This window comes from Odocoileus virginianus, chromosome 4, assembly GCF_023699985.2.
Source record: "Odocoileus virginianus isolate 20LAN1187 ecotype Illinois chromosome 4, Ovbor_1.2, whole genome shotgun sequence".
Taxonomy (NCBI): domain Eukaryota; kingdom Metazoa; phylum Chordata; class Mammalia; order Artiodactyla; family Cervidae; genus Odocoileus; species Odocoileus virginianus.
This window is the reverse complement of record NC_069677.1, coordinates 57,295,929-57,314,848: the sequence shown is the minus strand read 5'-3', so window position 1 is coordinate 57,314,848 and position 18,920 is coordinate 57,295,929. Positions and strand designations below refer to the sequence as shown.

General features: G+C 42.9%; 1 protein-coding gene and 1 long non-coding RNA gene across 2 annotated transcripts in view; one reads left to right on the top strand and one right to left on the bottom strand.

Moving 5' to 3' along the window:
- ANKUB1 (ankyrin repeat and ubiquitin domain containing 1) overlaps positions 1-14,332 on the bottom strand; it is a 30,664-nt gene extending 16,332 nt beyond the window's left edge. The window contains exons 1-3 of the mRNA XM_020911439.2: positions 13,658-14,332; positions 12,213-12,356; positions 4,574-4,790 (exon numbers count right to left, since the gene is read on the bottom strand). Of these exons, the coding sequence (XP_020767098.2) occupies positions 4,574-4,790; positions 12,213-12,356; positions 13,658-13,747 (451 nt within the window). The 5' untranslated portion in view covers positions 13,748-14,332. The remainder of the gene's footprint in view (positions 1-4,573; positions 4,791-12,212; positions 12,357-13,657) is intronic.
- LOC110149123 (uncharacterized) overlaps positions 1-18,920 on the top strand; it is a 50,272-nt gene that overhangs the window by 21,212 nt on the left and 10,140 nt on the right. The window lies entirely within an intron of this gene.

Sequence of the window (18,920 nt, the reverse complement as noted above, 5' to 3'; positions counted from 1 at the left end):
AGGAAAGTAGAGTATTCATAACAGCAGTCATCTTAGAGTCACAGAAGGCTGAAGATACGAAGATCCACCAGGGCTTCCTTGGTGGCCCAGAGGTATAGAATTTGCAGGGTATATGGTTTCAATCTCTGATCAGGGAATTAAGATCCCACATGCCTTAGGGCATCTACTGAGCCCTTGCTCTCTGCAACTAGAGAAAGCCCTCTCAAAGACCCAGCACAGCCCCGCCCCAAAAGAAAAAGAAAAAAAAAAAAAAATATATATATATATATATATCCTAAAAGACCAGCCTGTGGAGAATTGCCTGAATTAGTGAGCTGGGAGTAGAATGTGGCTTGGAACTCATGTCTCTAGGATTCTTTTGAATGCTTAGAAAGCCTCCTGTTTCCAGTTGCCTTTCTTTCCTTTTTGCTTCTCCGCTCTTGCCCTTCCTGCCTCAGCTTCACAGGCAGACACCCACACAAGTGTGTTCTTCCTGCTGATCCCTCTCCTTTGGTTTGGTGGTTGTTGTTTGTTTTGCTTTTGATCCCTCCCTTTTGAATGTTACAATCCGTAGTCTTGAAGTGGGGCTCTTCTTCCCTTACTCTTGGCTCTAGGATTTCTTGACCTTGGCCTCATGGTCCTTTGTGGGTTGATTCCTAGTTGACGGCTTCTTTACTCACAGAGCCTGGTCTGCATTAATAGCCTCAAAGCACCTAGCCTACCTTAACCCTCACAAGTCTGGCCTCAGCTAGGAGAACTCACTCTTTTGCTGGAGAATTATGGAATTATTCTGTAGAGATGGTGTAGCAGTTCTACTCTAGAAATGCCTGAATAAACATTTTCCAAAACATGGATCATCCCCGACATAATAGATTTGTTTCTCTAAAGCTTCTTGCTGTATTTAAACTTTCTTATAAAATATTTGAGGACTTTCCTGACAGTCCAGTGGTTAAGACTCCACCTTCCAATGCAGGGAGTACAGGTTTGATCCCTGGTCACGGAGCTAAGATTCTACGTACATTGTGGCCAAAACACCAACATATAAAAATCAAAAGCAATATGGTAACAAATTCAATAAAGACTTTAAAAATGGTCCACATCAAGAGAAAATCTTAAAATAAAATATTGGATTTCTATGACCAGCACTAGAAATAAAAGACTTTAAACACTGTACCAAGTGCATTGATGTCATCTCCCGACTTAAGTGACTTACTCTGTTTTTAATTTATGGAAATCACTCACACATGAGCATTGAAAAGCTTTAGCTTAGCACTCTACCCCAGGCCCCTTGGTCCTCCACAGTGAGGCCACACAGTCTCCATTTGAATGACCGGAACAGTCCGAATATCAGTAGCAGAGGATTAGTTAAGATTGCAGGCCAGCAGCTTGGAAGTTTGGTGGAAAGTTGCTCGTCCTGTTCATCCTGCTCAGATGTTGTCCTGTTCTAGTAACTTGCCTTATTCCTCCAGGAAGAAGAGACCAAGCCCGCATCTTATGCCTCAGAGCACAAGTCTCGATATCCTACTCCACCTTTGGACTTCAGAACTGAGATCCCATCTCTGTTCTCTGAGCCTGGGACTTGGGGGATTCTTATTCTGCAGCCCGGTCTCTGGGGTTGGATTTCTCTTACATGTTGACAGAGGCTCCAGTACCAGCAACCAGCTTATCTCACTTCCGACCTTTTATGTCATTCGTTCATTGATTCCTGGTGGCTCAGCAGTAGAGAATCTGCCTGCCACGCAGGAGACATGCGTTGGATTTCTGGGTGGGGAAGATCCCCTTGAGAGAGAAATGACAACCCACTCCAATATTCTTGCCCGAGAAATTCCATGGACAGAGGAGCCTGGCAGTCTATAGTCCCTGGGGTCTCAAAGAGTCCAACAGGACTTGGACACTAAATACCAAACAAGAAAACAAAAAAATGCATTGATTCATTCACTACCCTGGTGCTGTGATTCACCTATGGGGCCCTGCTGGATCCCCCTAAGGTTCACCTTCTGTCTTCTTCCATCTTCCCGACTGCTAATCCAGACTTACCAGCCTGTTCCAGGACCCTCACCAACAGAGTATTTTACGTGAACAAATGTTACAGGTGTTTTATCTATCAATTTCAGTTTTTTGCAGTAAAGCAGTTCTAATTTCTCAAAGATCATAGGTGACAATGGATGGTTTTTCCCTTAATGCTTAACTTTTGAATGTCTAGCAAATTTCTAGGTGAGTTAATAAGCACCATTTATTAGATAATCCTTCCATCCCAATTGATCTGTAATGCCTCCTTTGTCACACATTAAATTCCTTCATAAGCTTAGGAATTCTGTTAGAAAATAGCAACTTATTTTTAAAGTGCTATGTTGCTCCAGAAACTGCAACTAAAATTTATAGCCAAAGGTAAAGCTAATGAGACTTAAACTTCAAGGACTCTTCCTGCATGAAACTGTCTAATTCTTTACTCTTAATTTTTTAAAATGGATTCCCCAAATTGTATATATTTTCAAAACCTGGCTCCACCCACTCTCTACTTCCAAACCCATCTACCATGCCTAAGCCATGCAGGAAAGCACGCGCAAGCAACAGGGCCCATTCCAGGGAATGTCTCCAGCCTCTCCCTGTGTGGTTCCTGTGTCCCAAGTTCCTGGATTCCTCACACATACTCTGGGGACAGTACTTGCCTGTCTGATTTAGGCTTTTTCTTTCTGAACGTGAAAGCTATGTCTCTCTGGCTTGGGTTTCCCTTAATGGAAATCAAAACAGAACACTGATCAGAACTTAAAGAGCTCAAGTGAAATAGGTATCAGTAAAGACACTGGGTTGACAGTAGACCTTGTTGGAAAGAGCCCAACCCTGAATGTGAGATGACCATTCATTACCCAGGTGACCTTGAACAAGGTCACTTCACTTCTCTGAGCCTCAGTTTTCTCATATATAAAAGGAATGAAAATGGCACAGTAGGTCTCTAAGTGGCCTAACGTCTGGCTGAGGGGCCCTGGAGCCCACCTAGATTTCGAGGCCTGAGCTGACAGGACCCTTTTCTTGGAATAGTCTCTCAGATGTGATATGCTCAGTCTGGCCGTGAATACCTGCCATGAGGTGTTCACAGTGAGAAGTACCAATGGCATCATTCTGTCCTGTATAGGTTGATTCAAGAAAAGTTATATGTGTGTGTGTGCACATGTGTGTGTCTATTGGACCTCTATAATGTGTCACTAAAGCTGAAGTCATAAAATTACAAAATCACAAACATTAGGAAATGTTGAGCTTTGATCAAGGCTTGATAAGTTAATTCTCAGACATTCTATCATGGAAAAAGCCCTTTGTCCCTTATTACTTATCTTCTTCTTAATGCCTGCAACCTTTCTGTCTCCATCCGGTTTATTGAAATTGTTCTCTCTGAGCTCACCAGTGACCTTTAAGCCAGATCAAAGGGTTTTTAATCATACACTGTCTTTGGTCTTTTACCAGCATCCAGCAAACTGTCTCTTCTTCATCATCTGTGACAATGCAGAGTCCCTGTTCTCCTCCCAACTCTGACAGCTGTCTGTATCATTTTCTGACTCCTGTTCTCTCTACTTACATCAGCTTCAGCACCTCCTTTTTAGAGGATCATTTTAAAGTGTGTTATCCTTGACATACCCTGAGCAAGTAATTTAAGCATATAGAATCTTTTTGTTTTCTTTAAATCTATAAAAAATTAGGGGTTGGGGGAATTCCCCAGTGGTCCCATGATTAGGATTCCATAATTCCATTGCAGGTGGGACAGGTTTGATCCTTCGTGGGGAAATAAGATCCTGCATTCCACATGGTGCAACCAAAAAAAAAAATAGAGGTTGGACCAGGCCATTTCTGAGCTCTCTTCAGTCTCTAAATTGTCTCCTCATGACCTGAGCAGCACAAGCCTGAAGGGCAGTCACCTGGTTTTCTCATTTCTCCTTTGTCGTTTCATTAAGTAACTAAGTCATAAGCTGCTTGAAGACAAATCCCACTTGTGTAGCGTAGTGTGAGCATGCTCAGTCATGTCCGCCTCTTTGCGACCCGTGGATTGCAGCCCTCAGGTTCCTCTGTCCACGGGGTTCTTCAGGAATACTGGGGTGGGTGGCCATGCCCTCCTCCAGGGGCTCTTCCCGACCCAGGGACTGAACTTGCATTTCCTGCGTCTCCTGCATTGCAGGCGGATTCTTTACCGCTGAGCCACTGGGGACGCTCTTGAGACTGAGAAGGTTCTTATTTCTTGGTCTGCAGACCCAGACAACAAAGAGAGTCTGTTTTGTTTTCCGCTGCGCTGGACCTTCAGTGTGGTGTGCAGGCTTCTCTAGTTGTGGTGAGCAGGCTGACTTAGTTGCCCCAAAACATGTGGGGCTCTTAGTTCTTTGCGCAGGAATGGAAGCTGTGTCCTGCATTGGAAGGTGGATTCTTTATCTCTGGGCCACCAGGGGGAGCCCCCAAAGAAGGGGGTAATTTACATAAAATTGATAATTTACATCCACACTGCACCTCTAGAGGTTTTAGTTTAGAAACACCCCCCCCCCCCCCGTCGTGCATCTGGCATCAGAAAACCCGCGGGCTGAGTCGCAGCTGTGGTCCCACGCCGTGGGGGTACCGGGGTCTGTCTGGTAATCCCTGAGCAGGTTGCAGTCATACATCTCCAGTCCCTCTGGGGTCCGAAGACAGAAGACACTCACGGGCACGCCACACCTCAGAGCGACCAGTGTCCGCAGATCGGACACTCTTTTACCGAGAAGGGAAATGCCCTCCGTGATGGCCACGGTTTCCTGGGTCACCGCGTTGAACACACGGACAGTGGGCTTCTGTTCCTCCTGAGGAAAGAGAGAAGGAGAACGCTCAGGACTCAGTCTCGTCTGGGGGTTGGGACGAGACACAAACGTCTCGGAGTGCTGCTCTCAGCCCTCCAGCTTCTACAGCCCGCGTACTAAGGTTGCAAGCAAGAGCCAGTGAGGCGCCTTGACCTCTGGTCTGAGTCTCACGCGTCTGTCTGAAGACATTTCTGAGCCCTGCTGGAGTAGGATTTAGCAATCTCCAGTATTCTTGCCTGGAGAATCCCATGGATAGAGGAGCCTGGTGGGCTACAGTCCACGGGGTCGCAAAGAAACGACTTAGCATGGCCTTGAGACAAGTGAAGGAGACTTGGCGGGGCTTTGAGTCCCTTCTTACTTCTTACCTGTGGACCCAGATGCCCGAGAGGAGTGGTGACCACATATACCCACGCGCTGCTTCTGGAGGTGTTTGTTTAGTAACAGTTCCTCCATCATGATGTACTTTAATATGGAAATACTGTGGATTCTAAACCTCAGCCAATTAAAAAAATTCTTTCTAGGAGGTTGTCTCTGGGCAGTGGGACTGAGCTCGGGGTAGGAGGAGAATTTTGCTTATCATTTTATGCTCTTCCTCTTCTGAATGGTTTGACTTTTTTTCGTTGTTGTTTAAAACAACTTCATGTATTTATTTTTACTGTTTTATAAAGGGAAGTACTTGGGAAGATCCCCTGGAGAAGAAAATGGCAAAACCCACTGCAGTACTCTTGCCTGGAAAACCCCATGGACGGAGGAGCCTGGCAGGCTACATACCATGGGGTCTAAAAGAGTCCATATGACTAAGCGACTTCACTTTCACTTTTCACTAAATAAAAGTGACAAAAGTTTCCTCTGCTCCTTTTGATTGGGAATCTGAGCTGGAACTCAGATATCTGAGAGTTGAGAAGGAACCTTTAGGAAAATGTTAATCTGTTAAAACCCTTAAATCAATCAGATCAGAACTACAAATGTAGCAGAAGGGGCCAGTGCGGAAAGGGTGGGAAGGAAAGGTTACTAAAACTTCCCTTTTACAACCACAACAACAGAAAAGAGACTGGCTTTCCTTTCTCTTCAGGGGATTCAGGAAGATCTTGTTTTTCTTTAGCATGATGCGGCCACAGCAGATGTCAGCTCACGGAGCTGCCGCCCCGGGTCCCAGTAACCGGTTTCGAGGGCCGTGAGCAGAACTGAGAAGCTGGCCTGGCCTCCGGGTTCCTCAGGTGGCTGCTCCAGCCGGTCCCTGCTCCCTGGCCCAGCTCCTGCTCGCCTCCCCTTCTACCTATGAGATTCGTCCTGGTTTCTGCAGGGACCGCTCCCTGCCTCTGGTTTATGATACGTGAAATTCGTCGTGCCCCTCCCAGATAATGCATTGCCACAGTGTGAGCAGCATGCAGATATCTGAAAGAGCCTTGAAGGAGCAGTGTTACTGGTGATCACTGGGGCTGTGGCGCTCTTGTCTGAGGCCCATTTCAGGGACTCAGATCGCTGGGAGCAGTTCAGCTCTCTCCTGCTGAACTAATCTGCAGGCAGAGCGGCTCGCTGAACTTTAAGTGCTTAGAACCAGCTTCCTCAGCAGCCCCTCACAAACTCCCTCAGTAAACACTGAAAGGACGCAGGAGTCACCCTTGGTCTTTCTTCATGCTCCTGTTTGCCCCTGGCTCCATTAAGGCTCCTAATCCATATGCTACTTACAGCCAGGAGGAAATGCCTATGAAATCTGAATAAAGAGATAGTGAGGAAGAGAGAAAAGTTATATTTTATGTAATAGTTATTTCTTGTTTCTTTTATGATTACTCTGATTTCCCTAAAATTAGCCCTTGATCTGGGTTTTCATTTATATTTAGAATTAAATGCAGAATGTACAAACAAAACAGCAAAGCCCCAAATCACCCTTAACAACTAACTAACTACTATGTGAAGTTAGAAAAATAAGTTTAAAAGGTGGTTTTCAGAGTATGAATAAATATTTGCCTGCTTTGTTCTAACCTGTGGTGTTTTGGGAACTATTGCTTGAGTTTTGCTCATTGTGGTCCCCCAGTGCCTAGAATAGTGCCCAGTACAGACTGGACTGTCCATAAATGTGTGTTGAATAAATGATTCATAACACGTCTGGAACACAGTTCTCACTGCACTATTTTAACTCTGTATTTTCACCGTTTTATAAGCTTTGTTTTTGTGGGAAACCCATTTTAAGTTCACTAACCCATATTAGTGAAGGATAGGGAAACCTGGTGTGCTGTAGTCCATAGGTCACAAGGAATTGGACATGACTTAGCAACTGAACAACATTTTAAGTTCTACTGAGAACCATACCAATTGGTGATGCTTCTTCATATTGGTTTTACAGAGAAGGAGCAGGTAACTGTTGATTAACAGCAACTTGCTGACTCACCTTATCTATTTAAAAAAGGCATTTATCTATATGATACCCCTCCCTGACTGTTCTGAACGTTGAAACACTGGTAGTTATGCCCAGGAAAGTCAGATGTGTTAAATAAGCAATTCCATAAACAAGCCATTATTGACAAATGTAAAATTAGATTTTCCACTTTACAAGCAAACCAAGGCACCATGGTAAGAGGTACATACAAAGTGTCTTAGTTGTCAGTAAAGAAAACACATAGATCTATTTCGTGCACACGTGCATGCTCAGTTGCTCGGTCACGTCTGACTCTTTGCAACCGTATAGACTGCAGCCCACCAGGCTCCTCTGTCCATGGGAGTCTCCAGGCAAGAATGCTGGAGTGGGTTGCCATGCCCTCCTCCAGGGGATCTTCCTGACCCAGGGATCAAACCTGCATTGCAGGCAAATTCTTTACTGCTGAGCCACAGGGGAAATTCTCTATAAATATAATTCTGCCAGAGAAGGAGAAAATAAAGATCGTTAAGAATCTGTGGAACTTGAGAGTTTTTAACTAAACCCTTCATGTTGGCCAGTCCTGTGACTTGTAATCCTATTCTTCCTGGATTCTCTGTAAGAGTCTTGTACGTCTACATTTGATTCTTGTCGTTAGTAGTTTAGAACTTTAGGGAAAGTTTAGAGTTCAGTGCAAAGGCAGCTTGTATCACTGTGATGGATGATGCTTAATCGGCAGAAGTTATGAAATATTCTTGTAAGTAAAACTATGAACATAGGTTGCTTTGGGGAGGGAAACTAGGGGCCAGAGGTAGGAGAGAGACTTTTTATTGTTTATCCTTCTGTAGCATTTGAGTTAAGCACCATGTGAATTTACTACCTGGTCAAAAATAAATAAAAATTTTAAGTAATGAAAATAAAGTCAGTGCTTAGCTAAGTGAAAGTTGATACTATATAGTTTATAGTATACTATAGTTTATAGTATATAGTTTATACTATAAACTTAGTTTATACTATATAGTAACAAAAACACATTATGTATATACATATTTAAAGACATGAAAGACATTTAAGAAATAACATGGAATTTAATATGCTTAAAAATGTATTATACTACAATTTTCTGAATATTAGAGGGAGAAAAGCAGAAAAAATTGTTTTTCTTTTTTGATAATTAGGCATCTTTCAAGAGCATGAAAACAGTACCTCTAAAATCAGAAACAAGAAAAGGATGCCCACTCTTACCACTCTTATGCAGCGTATTGGAAGCTCTAGTCAGAGCAATTAAACAAAAAAGAGAGAGAGAGAGATGAAAGGCATTCAAATTGGAAAGGAAGATGTAAAGCTGTCACAATTTATGGGTGACTTGATTTTATATAGAGAAAAGCCTACAAAGAAAACTATTTGAAATAATAAAGTTGCAGAGTACAAAATCAACTTTCAAAACTCTGTTGCAATTCTAGAGACTTCCTTGGTGGTCCCGTGGTTAAGAATCCACTTTGCAATGCAGGGGATGCAAGTTCGATCCCTAGTTGGGGAGCTAAGATCCAACATGCCTTGGGGCAACTAAGCTCACATGCCACGAAAAGAGAACCCAAACGCCACAGTGAAGATCCCCTGTGCCACAACTAAAGACCCAATGCAGCCAAATAAGTCAGTTCAGTCCAGTCGCTCAGTCATGTCCAGCTCTTTGCAGCCCCATGGACTGCAGCATGCCAGGCCTCCCTATTCATCACCAATTCCCGGAGCTTACTTAAACTCACGTCCATTGACTTGGTGATGCCATCCAACCATCTCATCCTCTGTTGTCCCCTTCTCCTCCTGCCCTCAATCTTTCCGAGCATCAGGGTCTTTTCAAATGAGTCAGCTCTTTGCATCAGGTGGCCAAAGTACTGGAGTTTCAGCTTCAACATCAGTCCTTCCAATAAACACCCAGGACTGGTCTCCTTTAGGATGGACTGGTTGGATCACCTTGCAGTCCAAGGAACTCTCAAGAGTCTTCTCCAACACCACAGTTCAAAAGCATCTATTCTTCACGCTCAGCTTTCTTTCTAGTCCAAGTCTCACATCCATACATGACTACTGGAAAAACCATAACCTTGAATAGACGGACCTTTGTTGGCAAAGTAATGTCTCTGTGTAATGCCAAATAAGTAAGTAAATATCAAAATGTTACTCTCCCAATTCATTCCACCCTCTCCTTAGCCTTCAAGAGGGAGGGGATATATATATATATATATATACTTATGGTTGATTCATGTTGTTGTATGGCAGAAACCAACAGAACAATTACCATCCAAAGGAGGAAAAAAAAAAGAACAAAGAAAACACAAGAAATCTGTTGCATTTCTAAATGCTAACAATGAAAGAGAAATTAAGAAAGCAATCCCATTTATAATCACAATGAAGAGGATAAAATACCTAGGAACAAATTTAACCACAGAGGTGAAAGACTAGTACACTGAAAACTCTAAAACATTGTTGAATGAAACTGAAGACAGCACAAAGAAATGGAAAGATACTCCATTAATTCTAAGAATCAACATGATTGGACCCCTGAAACTAACACAACATTGTAAATCTACTGTACTCCAATAAAGTTTTTTAAAAAGTCGACTGGTTGTGAGAGAGAGAGTATATGGCCTACAAATCCTAAAATATTTACTATCTAACCTTCTGCAAAGAAAAAAAAAAAAAACAAAGCTTTGCCAGTTCTTGTGTTATATAATTATATCTCAGCAATGTTGAAAATCCTGGGTTGAGTATGACCATGGTTTTGCAAGAGAATGTTGTTCTTGCTTAATAATACACACTTAAGTATTTAGAAAAGGAGAGTCAACATTATTAAAATGTTCATAATAACTAAAACAGTCTGCAGAGTCAGTGCAATCTCCATCGAGGTCCCAAGGCATTTCTCACAGAACTAGAACAACAACAAAAAAAATCCTAAAGTTTATATGGAACCGCAGAAGATACTGAATAGCCAGAGCAGTTTTGAGACAAAATAACAAAAAAGTTGAAGATATCACACATTCTGGTTTCAAACTATATTACAAAGCAATATTAAAAAAATGGCATGGTATTGGCAAAAACAGACTCATGGAATAGAATTGAGAGCTCCAAAATAAACCCACACATATATGGACAATTAATTTACATGAAAGGAGCCAAGACTATAAAATGGAGAAAGGATGGCCTCTTCAATAAATGTTGAGAAAACTGGAAAACCGCATGCAAAAAAAAAAGAAAGAAAAAGGAAAGAAACTAGGTCAATATCTCCTACCATGCACAAAAGACAACTCAAAATAGACTAAAGACTTAAATGTAGGACCTGAAGCCATAAAATGTGACAGAAGAGAACATAGGCGGTATGCGCTTTGACATTAGTCTTAGCAATGTCTTTCTAGGTATGTCTCCTCAGGCAAGGGAAACAAAAGGAAAACAGTACGACATCAAACTATCGACCTAAAAAGCTCATGCACAGCAAAACAGCAATTCAGAAAGATACATGTACCCCCGCCTGTGTTCATCACAGCATCATCTACCATAGCCAAGATGTGGAAGCAACCGAAATGCCCATCAACAAAAGAATGCATAAAGAAGATGTGGTGTGTATATATATACATATGTGTGTGTGGTTGGGTGTACAATGGAACTGCTTAGCCATAAAATGATTAAATCCTGCCATTTACAACATGAGAGACCCAGAGGATTTTATGCTACGTAAAGTCAGACAGATGGAGAAAGACAAATATCATATGATTTCAGTCCACGTGGAATATAAAAAGCAAACTAGCAACACCAAAAAAATGAACAAATCAAACCAAAAAGTAGATTCAGTGAACAGAGTAGTGGTTAGCAAACAGGAAGAAGTGAAGGTAAAGGAGTGAGACATGGGTAAAGGGGATCAGTGGTTCAGAGATGAATGGAAACTAAATTTCTAGCGACAAGCATGCTATAGAGTTTGTGGAAGTAGAAATATAATATTGTATGCATAAAAATTATATACTATTATAAACAAATGTGGTGGCAATGGAAAAGAAACTTTAAAAATACATGAACAAATGCTTGTAAGATATTAAAAACACATATAAAAACGTGGCCTTTTTATTTACCTAGATGGGGATCAAACAATGTTTATTTTTCTGTGACTTATCTTTACTACATAATAGTAGATGTTTTAGAATATTCCTTTTAAAAGTAGACTTCCCACTTCGTCTATCAGTAAAATACATGCAAACAAAAAGAGTTAGCTTTAGCTGCCAGTAACATTTTCTAAATGCTAAATATGAAAAAATTAGTGCCCCATTTAGCACAGAATATGTACTTTACTGTGTTCCTTGAGGTTGGTGTTTCATATGGAGTAGAGAACTAGTACTGAACACTATTTCTATCCTAGAGAACAATTCTTATATTGCTTGTCTCTTTGATAAATTGTTAAAAGTTGAGGATCCTTCACCCAAAAAAGTCTCCATGTACATAGTTTTGCATATTTTGCCACTCTAGGGTTTTGTTCTTAAAGCCCAGCCACAGATCCCAAATTAAGCACCACTGATTACAGACAGTCTAAATGGAAAATGCTGTCTCCGTTTGTATTACAGCTAATTCATGCATGGCTGTGCTGATGGATTTGAGTGTAGAAACTGCCCCTTCATTTTTATTGTTATGGAGAATTTCTTCCCTCTCCTCATTCCCATCATCTGTTGTAAGCCCAAAGAACTGACTTAACCCTCTTTCTCTCACATCAGTATTTCAGATCTGCGCCTCAGTCTTGCTCCCATATTGGTTTACGGGTTGCTCTGTGATGACTATTTTGGGGCAGGCAACTTAGTGGGAAAGAGGAGGGAAGGGGAAAAGGAGCCAGTGAGGGGACTTCATCCAGTCTCCATGCCTTGTTTCCCCTTCCTGCATGGATTTTTGCCTAAGACTGGTTTTACAAGTGAAAAAGAGGGGAAAGCAAGAAGAGAAAACCTCTTCCTAAGTTATGAAATCACTTTGGTTGAATTATCCATAAGTTTATCGAACATGAGGTAGATATCTTAGACAAATGTTACTCTGTTCATCCATCATACCTTAACAAAGCATTTGAGAGTTGAACAAAATGATATTCCAATGTCAGCAAGACTCCAGCTGTCCTTTAGAGCTGCTCCAGCATATGTCAGCTCCAGATACCTCCTGCCTTGTTCATCTTCAGAGAGAGGAATGTGGAAATAATCCTTTAAAATCAATAGCATATTATGAAGACAGCACATCTCTACATTACTAGACCAGCCATGTAATTTCTTTTCTTTTACATTTTCCACTGAATATTATAAAATTGTTTGGGAGAGAAGGAAGAAGTCTTAGACAGGGGTTCTTAACCTGGGGTCTTTAGACATTCCCAAAAGTTTATGGATGGAATTTAGATAGGAAAAACTGTATTTGGTTTTTAACTCCAAATGAAATTGGAATTTTCCTTATGTATATAGGCGACAAACTAAAGTAGCCATAATTGCCTGTTCCTGTGACTTTGTCACCAATAGAAATCACAGATAGCTTCATACATCATTATAGTTGCTGCAGATATCTCAAAATATTTATACTGGTCTCCTTTGAAACTGTAATAGTTATGAGACGCACTGCAAACGCTTGTTGCTGTGTTAATAAGGAAACCCACGTGCCACCGATTTGTTTTCTAATTTTTGAAAATTGTATTCCAATACAACTGGTTTCCTTTTTGTGGATATGCATTTTATTTAATGCATGTAAGAAGGAGTCCATAGGCTTCACCAGACTGCCTAAGGGATCCATGACACACAAAGGTTAAGAGCCTCTATGCTAGAAGATCTAGATTTTAGAGATCATAGTAATTACTAAATATAATATAACTATGATTCAATAAATGCTCCTCAGCAAATGGGAATAAATCATGTCCAGTTAAATACCATTTGATGGTCAATTCCTAAATATTTGTCTTAATTTCCCATTTTAGAGTGAGTATTGAGAAGAAACTTTTAGGAAAAGTACTGCACCCAAATTATTTCTTATTCTGGCTCTGTGATCCAGGTTAAATGGTCAGCCTCTCTGAACTGCAGTTATTCCTGGATGCAAAATGAGACTGTAGCCCCAGAGTCCCCTCCACATCCCAAGTCCTTTGGTTCTTTATAGTTGCTTGCTCAACACACAAGCCATTGTCTGATAACTGGCCTGTTCTACTTGCCCAGCCTAGAGTTAGTATTTTGTTTTTCTCCTTTTGTGAAGAATTGCAGTAATACTATCTGGCCAATGCACAAACTTATGAATCTTATAAAGAGAAGTTAAACTTTTTTTTCCCCTGAGAATTTTCCTGTCTAACATATTTACAGTTAACATCATCCAACAAATGATTATGTAAGCAAACAATGATATTTTCAAGTAGTTTTACTTCCCTGTTTGCTAAAAATGTACCCAATATTATCTTTGCCCCACATACAGTTTAAACTTCACTGCATAGTTAAAATTAATACACATCTTAGTGGCTCAGGGACAAAGTACGTACCTTTATCATCAGCTTGACAGCCTCCACAGTTTCATCTGCTGAAACATCAAATGGTTCAAAAGATCCCTCAAAGGCTATGAAAATTCTCATTTTCTCAAAAGAAGAAGCTTTTCCCCAATTCTACTGTATAGCTGGGAGAATCCCAATTCACAGTTAAACACGACGGCCGGGGCCACTCTTACTGCCAGCCTTAGAGGCGAGCTGAGAGAACGTGGCGCGTGCAGCCGTGCAGTACCACCGTCCCAGGTGACGCTGGCCGCAGCTCCGGTGGAGGAAATGTATCTCTGCCGACGGCATTAGTCAACAGTCCTCTATTACGGAAACCAGCATGCTTGACAATGGTTGAGGCAAGTGTGAACAGGTGTCAAGCATGTAACACGAAAATGTCACATGAATTCTAATTTGTGATGTGACCACCATCCACTGACCCTTGAATCCAAATTTGCCCAAGTACAACTGATCAAATGACCCTTTGAAAGAGATATTTGATTGGGATGCTTTGGCACAGAGTAAAGCAAAACAGCGTTGATCTTCTTGAATGTGACCATCCTGGAAGTTCTCTGTAAATAACTCTGAGCTGAAGCATTCTGGTTTCCATAACAACTTTGTGTACTTGCTCCCCAGGGTATTTCTAATCCTGCCACGGGGTACAGAACAATACCCACTTGCACCAGGGAGATGAATGTGTAGGCAAATGACTGTGGTTTTCCCTTCCCTGCATAATGGGATCTGCCCAATAACAACACAATACAGTTGGTTATTTCTTTTAGTCCTTGCCCTTATGTTGTTTAGAACAATTTACCATTGTTATCTCCTTCAACTTCCCTTAGTGTTGGTGGAAAATATTTCAAACCCCTCTCAAAAAAATGAGCAAACATATTAAGCACTATTACTCAAGTGTATAGAGTAAGCATTTTACTGGAGCTTAATCCTGACTCTCCTTTGAAATCCACAGTATTATACACCTTGTTTAATGTTATTATGTCTGATCATTTTTTCATATACATAAATCCTGTTCTCTTCCTGAAATTCCTCCCAATCTAGGACAGAATCCCTATCTTACATTTCTTTTTACTCTTAACAGCACTTAGCATAATGTCAGTCACATGATAGGTGCTCAGCAAATTTAACTCTCGATTAAGTCTATTCTGATTCCCAGCCTGAGTTCCAATTGTAAGAAACTTGAGAAAACAGAAAACTTAAGAAGGGTAAAGGATTTCATCCACAAACTGATTATTTTGCCTCATATTTTTCGTGTTGCAACGTGATGATATCGTCTTATGCTTTCAACATTTCGATTGAAAGAATATTAAGACAGGACGTAGTTTTACCACTGTTTTGGTGTCTTGCTTACCCACCCTCACCCCCTCCAGCTGCAGTTACTGTTAACTGCTAAAGGCTTATAGCTACACCATGTTTTCCAAAGAACTGCCCTCAGTTGATGTGCGCTGTCTTGCCAGGAAAGCTACGCACTCCCTTCAATAATTGACCTCAGAAGTCATTTTGTAGCCCACTGTCTTACATCAAGGGGTGAAAATTCTGCAAAGGATCCCTGCAGAACAGGCCATAGCTGGACTTTAACTGAGATTACATTCTTCCTTAGTTCTTTCCTTTTTCCCAATCCTGCTTAATTCTTTTGCTTACTAAGGTTTTCTTTTCTTTTTATTTATTGATTTATCTTTGGCTGCTCTGAGTCTTTGTGGCTTTGCATGGAGTTTTCTCTAATTGCACTTCCCTGGTGGTCTAGACAGTAAAGAATCTGCCTACAATGCAGGAGACCCAGGTTCAATCCCTGAGTTGGGAAGATCCCCCAGAGAAGGGAATGGCAACCCACTCCGTATTCTTGCCTGGAGAATCCCATGGACAGAGGAGCCTGGAGGGCTACAGTCCATGGGTCACAAAGCGTCAGAGACGACTAAGTGCCTAACACCTTCAGGTTTCTCTAGCTGCTGCGAGTGGAGGTTCCTCTGCGTGGTGGTGCCCGTTGCATTGAGCAGGCTTCTCATTGCGGTGGCTTCTCTTGAAGCTCAAGTTCTAGGCTCACAGGCTTCAGTATTTGGATCACATAGGCTCAGGAGCTGTAGCTCACCAGCTTCATTGCTTCACAGCATGAGGAATCTTCTTGGATCAGGAATCAAACCCATGTCCCCTGCATTGGTAGGCAGATTATGATACACTGCGCCACCAGAGACGTCCCAGGTTTTCTTGAAGAGTGCTCCCTCGGTAACTGGCACACATCCCAACCCCTGTCTCAGGCTCTGCTTCCAGAGACCAACCTAGGGCAGAGAATCTCAAAGGTCATGTGTGCATGCTAAGTCACTTCAGTCGTGTTCAACTCTTTGCCACCTGTGGACTGTACCCCGCCAGGCTTCTCCGTCCACGGGATTCTCCAAGCAAGAACGCTGGAGTGGGTTGCCATGCCTTTCTCCAGGGGATCTTTCCATCCCAGGGATCAAACTCCCTTCTCCAGCATCTCCTGCATTGCAGGTGGATTCTTCACAGCTGAGCCGCCAGGAAAACGGAAGGAAGCTCATATGCGTTAAGAAATCACAACCAAGTACTTTATAACTTCCTGAGTGGCTTGCTTTCTTACGCATGTATAGTTTTGTCTTCTGTAGTGGACTTGCCTTTGCAGTAAATGCTCGGCTCTGGTAGGCATGAGCGGCCCCTGGTCTAGTTGGTTGCCCGGCCCTGGCTTATGTGGAGCTGCTGGCTACTGGTTGGTGGGCTGGGTCCTGGGGTGGCTGGCTGAAGAGCCGCAGGAGGTGCCAGGGCCAGTGCTGTCCCACTGGGGGTGAAAACTGGTTCTGAAGTTAGTGGCTGTGGGGCCAGATCTAGCGTTAGACCGCTGGTGGGTGGGTGGGCTCATTTCCTGACGCGGCTGACTGTGTGCTCTGGGGTGTCCTAAAGCGGGCGCTGGCCTACAGATGAGTGGGCTGGATCCCAGGGCAGCTGGTTGAAGGTCCAAAGTGTCTTGGAACTGGCACTGTCCTGCTAGTGGGCAGAGCTGAGGTCCAGGGGTTTCCGGGGCTCAGGGCCCCTGGTGCGTGAGGCTGGTCCTTTGGTGGTGGACAGAGGCCTGCAGTCGCTGGCTGCCGGGAGCCTGGGCTTTGCCCGTACCCTTGCGTGTGGGGTTGAGTCCTGAGCCCTCTGAGGGACCAGGCTGTGCCCAGGGAGAGTGTGGACTCAAGGGTTCCTTTAGGCCGCCTGCCTGCTGCTGGGTGGAGCTGTGGTCCTGCTCAGCCAGTCGCCTGGCCTGAGGCATCCTAGTATGTACTGGTGTTTACTGTACCTGTGGGTGGGGCTGGGTCCCAGTTTGGGTAAGCTAGAGGGAGGAGTCCAAAATGGCGCTTGCCAGCCCCAGAGGCCTCCGGGTAGAAGGGAACTCCCAAAGTGGCTGTCACCGGGGCGAGCTTCAGCTGCTCCTGACGCTGGGAGACTCTCCGAGGTCAGCAAGGGGGTCTGACCCGGGCTCCTTTCAGGTCACTGCTTCTGCTCCGGGTCCTGGGGTGTTGAGATTTTGTGCGCCTGCTTTAAGAACGGAGTCTCTCTTTCCTACAATCCTCTGGCTCTCCTGAAAATAAGCCCTCTGGCCTTCAGAGCCAGACGTTCTGGGGGCTCATCTTCTCAGTGTGGGACCCCTGGGTTGCAGCCTGATGTGGGACTGGAAACCCTTGCCCCCCAGGGAGAACCTCTGCAGCTGTCAGAACCTCGCAGTTGTCGGTCACCTGCCCAGGGGTCTCGAGTCTTGACCACAGTGCATCTCTACCCATCTCCTTGTGGTTCCTTCTTTATGTCTTTAGGAGTAGACCATCTTTTCTGCTAGATTACAGCCTTTCTCATCTATAGTTGCTCTGTAAATTGTTCTAATTTTGGTATGCCCCTGAAAGTACGTGAATTCAGGGTCTTCCTACTCTGTCATCTTGGCCAGCCAGCCAAAATGTTCTGACAAGAGAAGTAAAATTGAAAAGAGCAAGTAAAATTACCCCATCATAGAAGACATAATTATAAACCAGTAAATCATGGCAATCAAAAATTTTAAAAATGTTTATTTATTTATTTGGCTCTGTCAGATCTTAGTTGCAGCAGACGGCATCAATCTTTCACTGAGGGTCACAGAGTCTCTAGGTATGGTGCATGGGCTTGGTTGCTCTGTAGCATGTAGGATCTGAGTTCCCGAACCAGGGATTGAACCTGCGTCCCTGGTATTGTAAGGTGGATTCTTAATCACCTTCCCTTGACCACCCGGGAAGTACTGAACTTTTAAGACTACTACAAATAATAAAGTAATTCAACTAGGTGGCTGGATTTATATCAATACACAGAAATTAATAGTTTCCTAGAAACAAATGACTGATATAGAATATAATGGAAGAAAATACTCCATTTATAAGAAGAAAAAAAGATAATATGTTAGGAGTAAACAGCAGGAAACATGTAAGAAATGTATAAAATAAATGTTAAAACTTAACCAATAAGCATAAAAGACTTGAAGAAGTGGACTGGCGTACCATGACTTCAGAAGAAAGTTTCAAAACCATTAAGTCATCAACTTTTCTCAAGTGAAAAGTCAGGCGAAGTTGTCAGCTGCTCATATGTGTCCAGCTCTTTCACCATGGATGTAGTTCAACCTGTGGACTGCAGCCCGCCAGGTTCTTCTGTCCAGGGGACTTCCCAGGCAAGAATGCTGGAGTGGGTTGCCATTCCCTTATTCAGGGGATCTTCCCGACCCAGGAATTGAACCTGGGTCTCCTTCATTGTAGGCAGATACTTTACCATCTGAGCCACCAGGGAAGCCTTCTAAAGTTAATATAAAAGTAACTTCCTGAGTTAGTATATAAATTTAAAACATAAATTAAAAAAATCCTAACAAAGTCTTTCCCCAGCCTTATTGAATGCAAAGGTGTACAGTGTAATGGTATATGTATATACCATTTTGAGATGATTTTGAGATGATTACCACCATAAAGTTAGTTAACACACCCGTCACCTCACACACTATTTCTTTTAATAGTGAGAACATTTAAGATCTACTTTTAGCAACTTCTCAAATATACGATACAGGACTTCCCTAGTGGTCTAGCGGTCAAGAGTCCAGCTGCCAATGTAGGGGACACGGGTTCGATCCCTGGTCTGGGAAGATTCCTCGTCCAGTGGGACGTCTAAGCCTATGTGCCCCAAGTACTTGGGCCTGTGCTCTCTGGAGCCCGAGCCCTGCTACTCGAGAAGGGTCACTGCAGTGAGAAGCCTGTCATCACAGCTG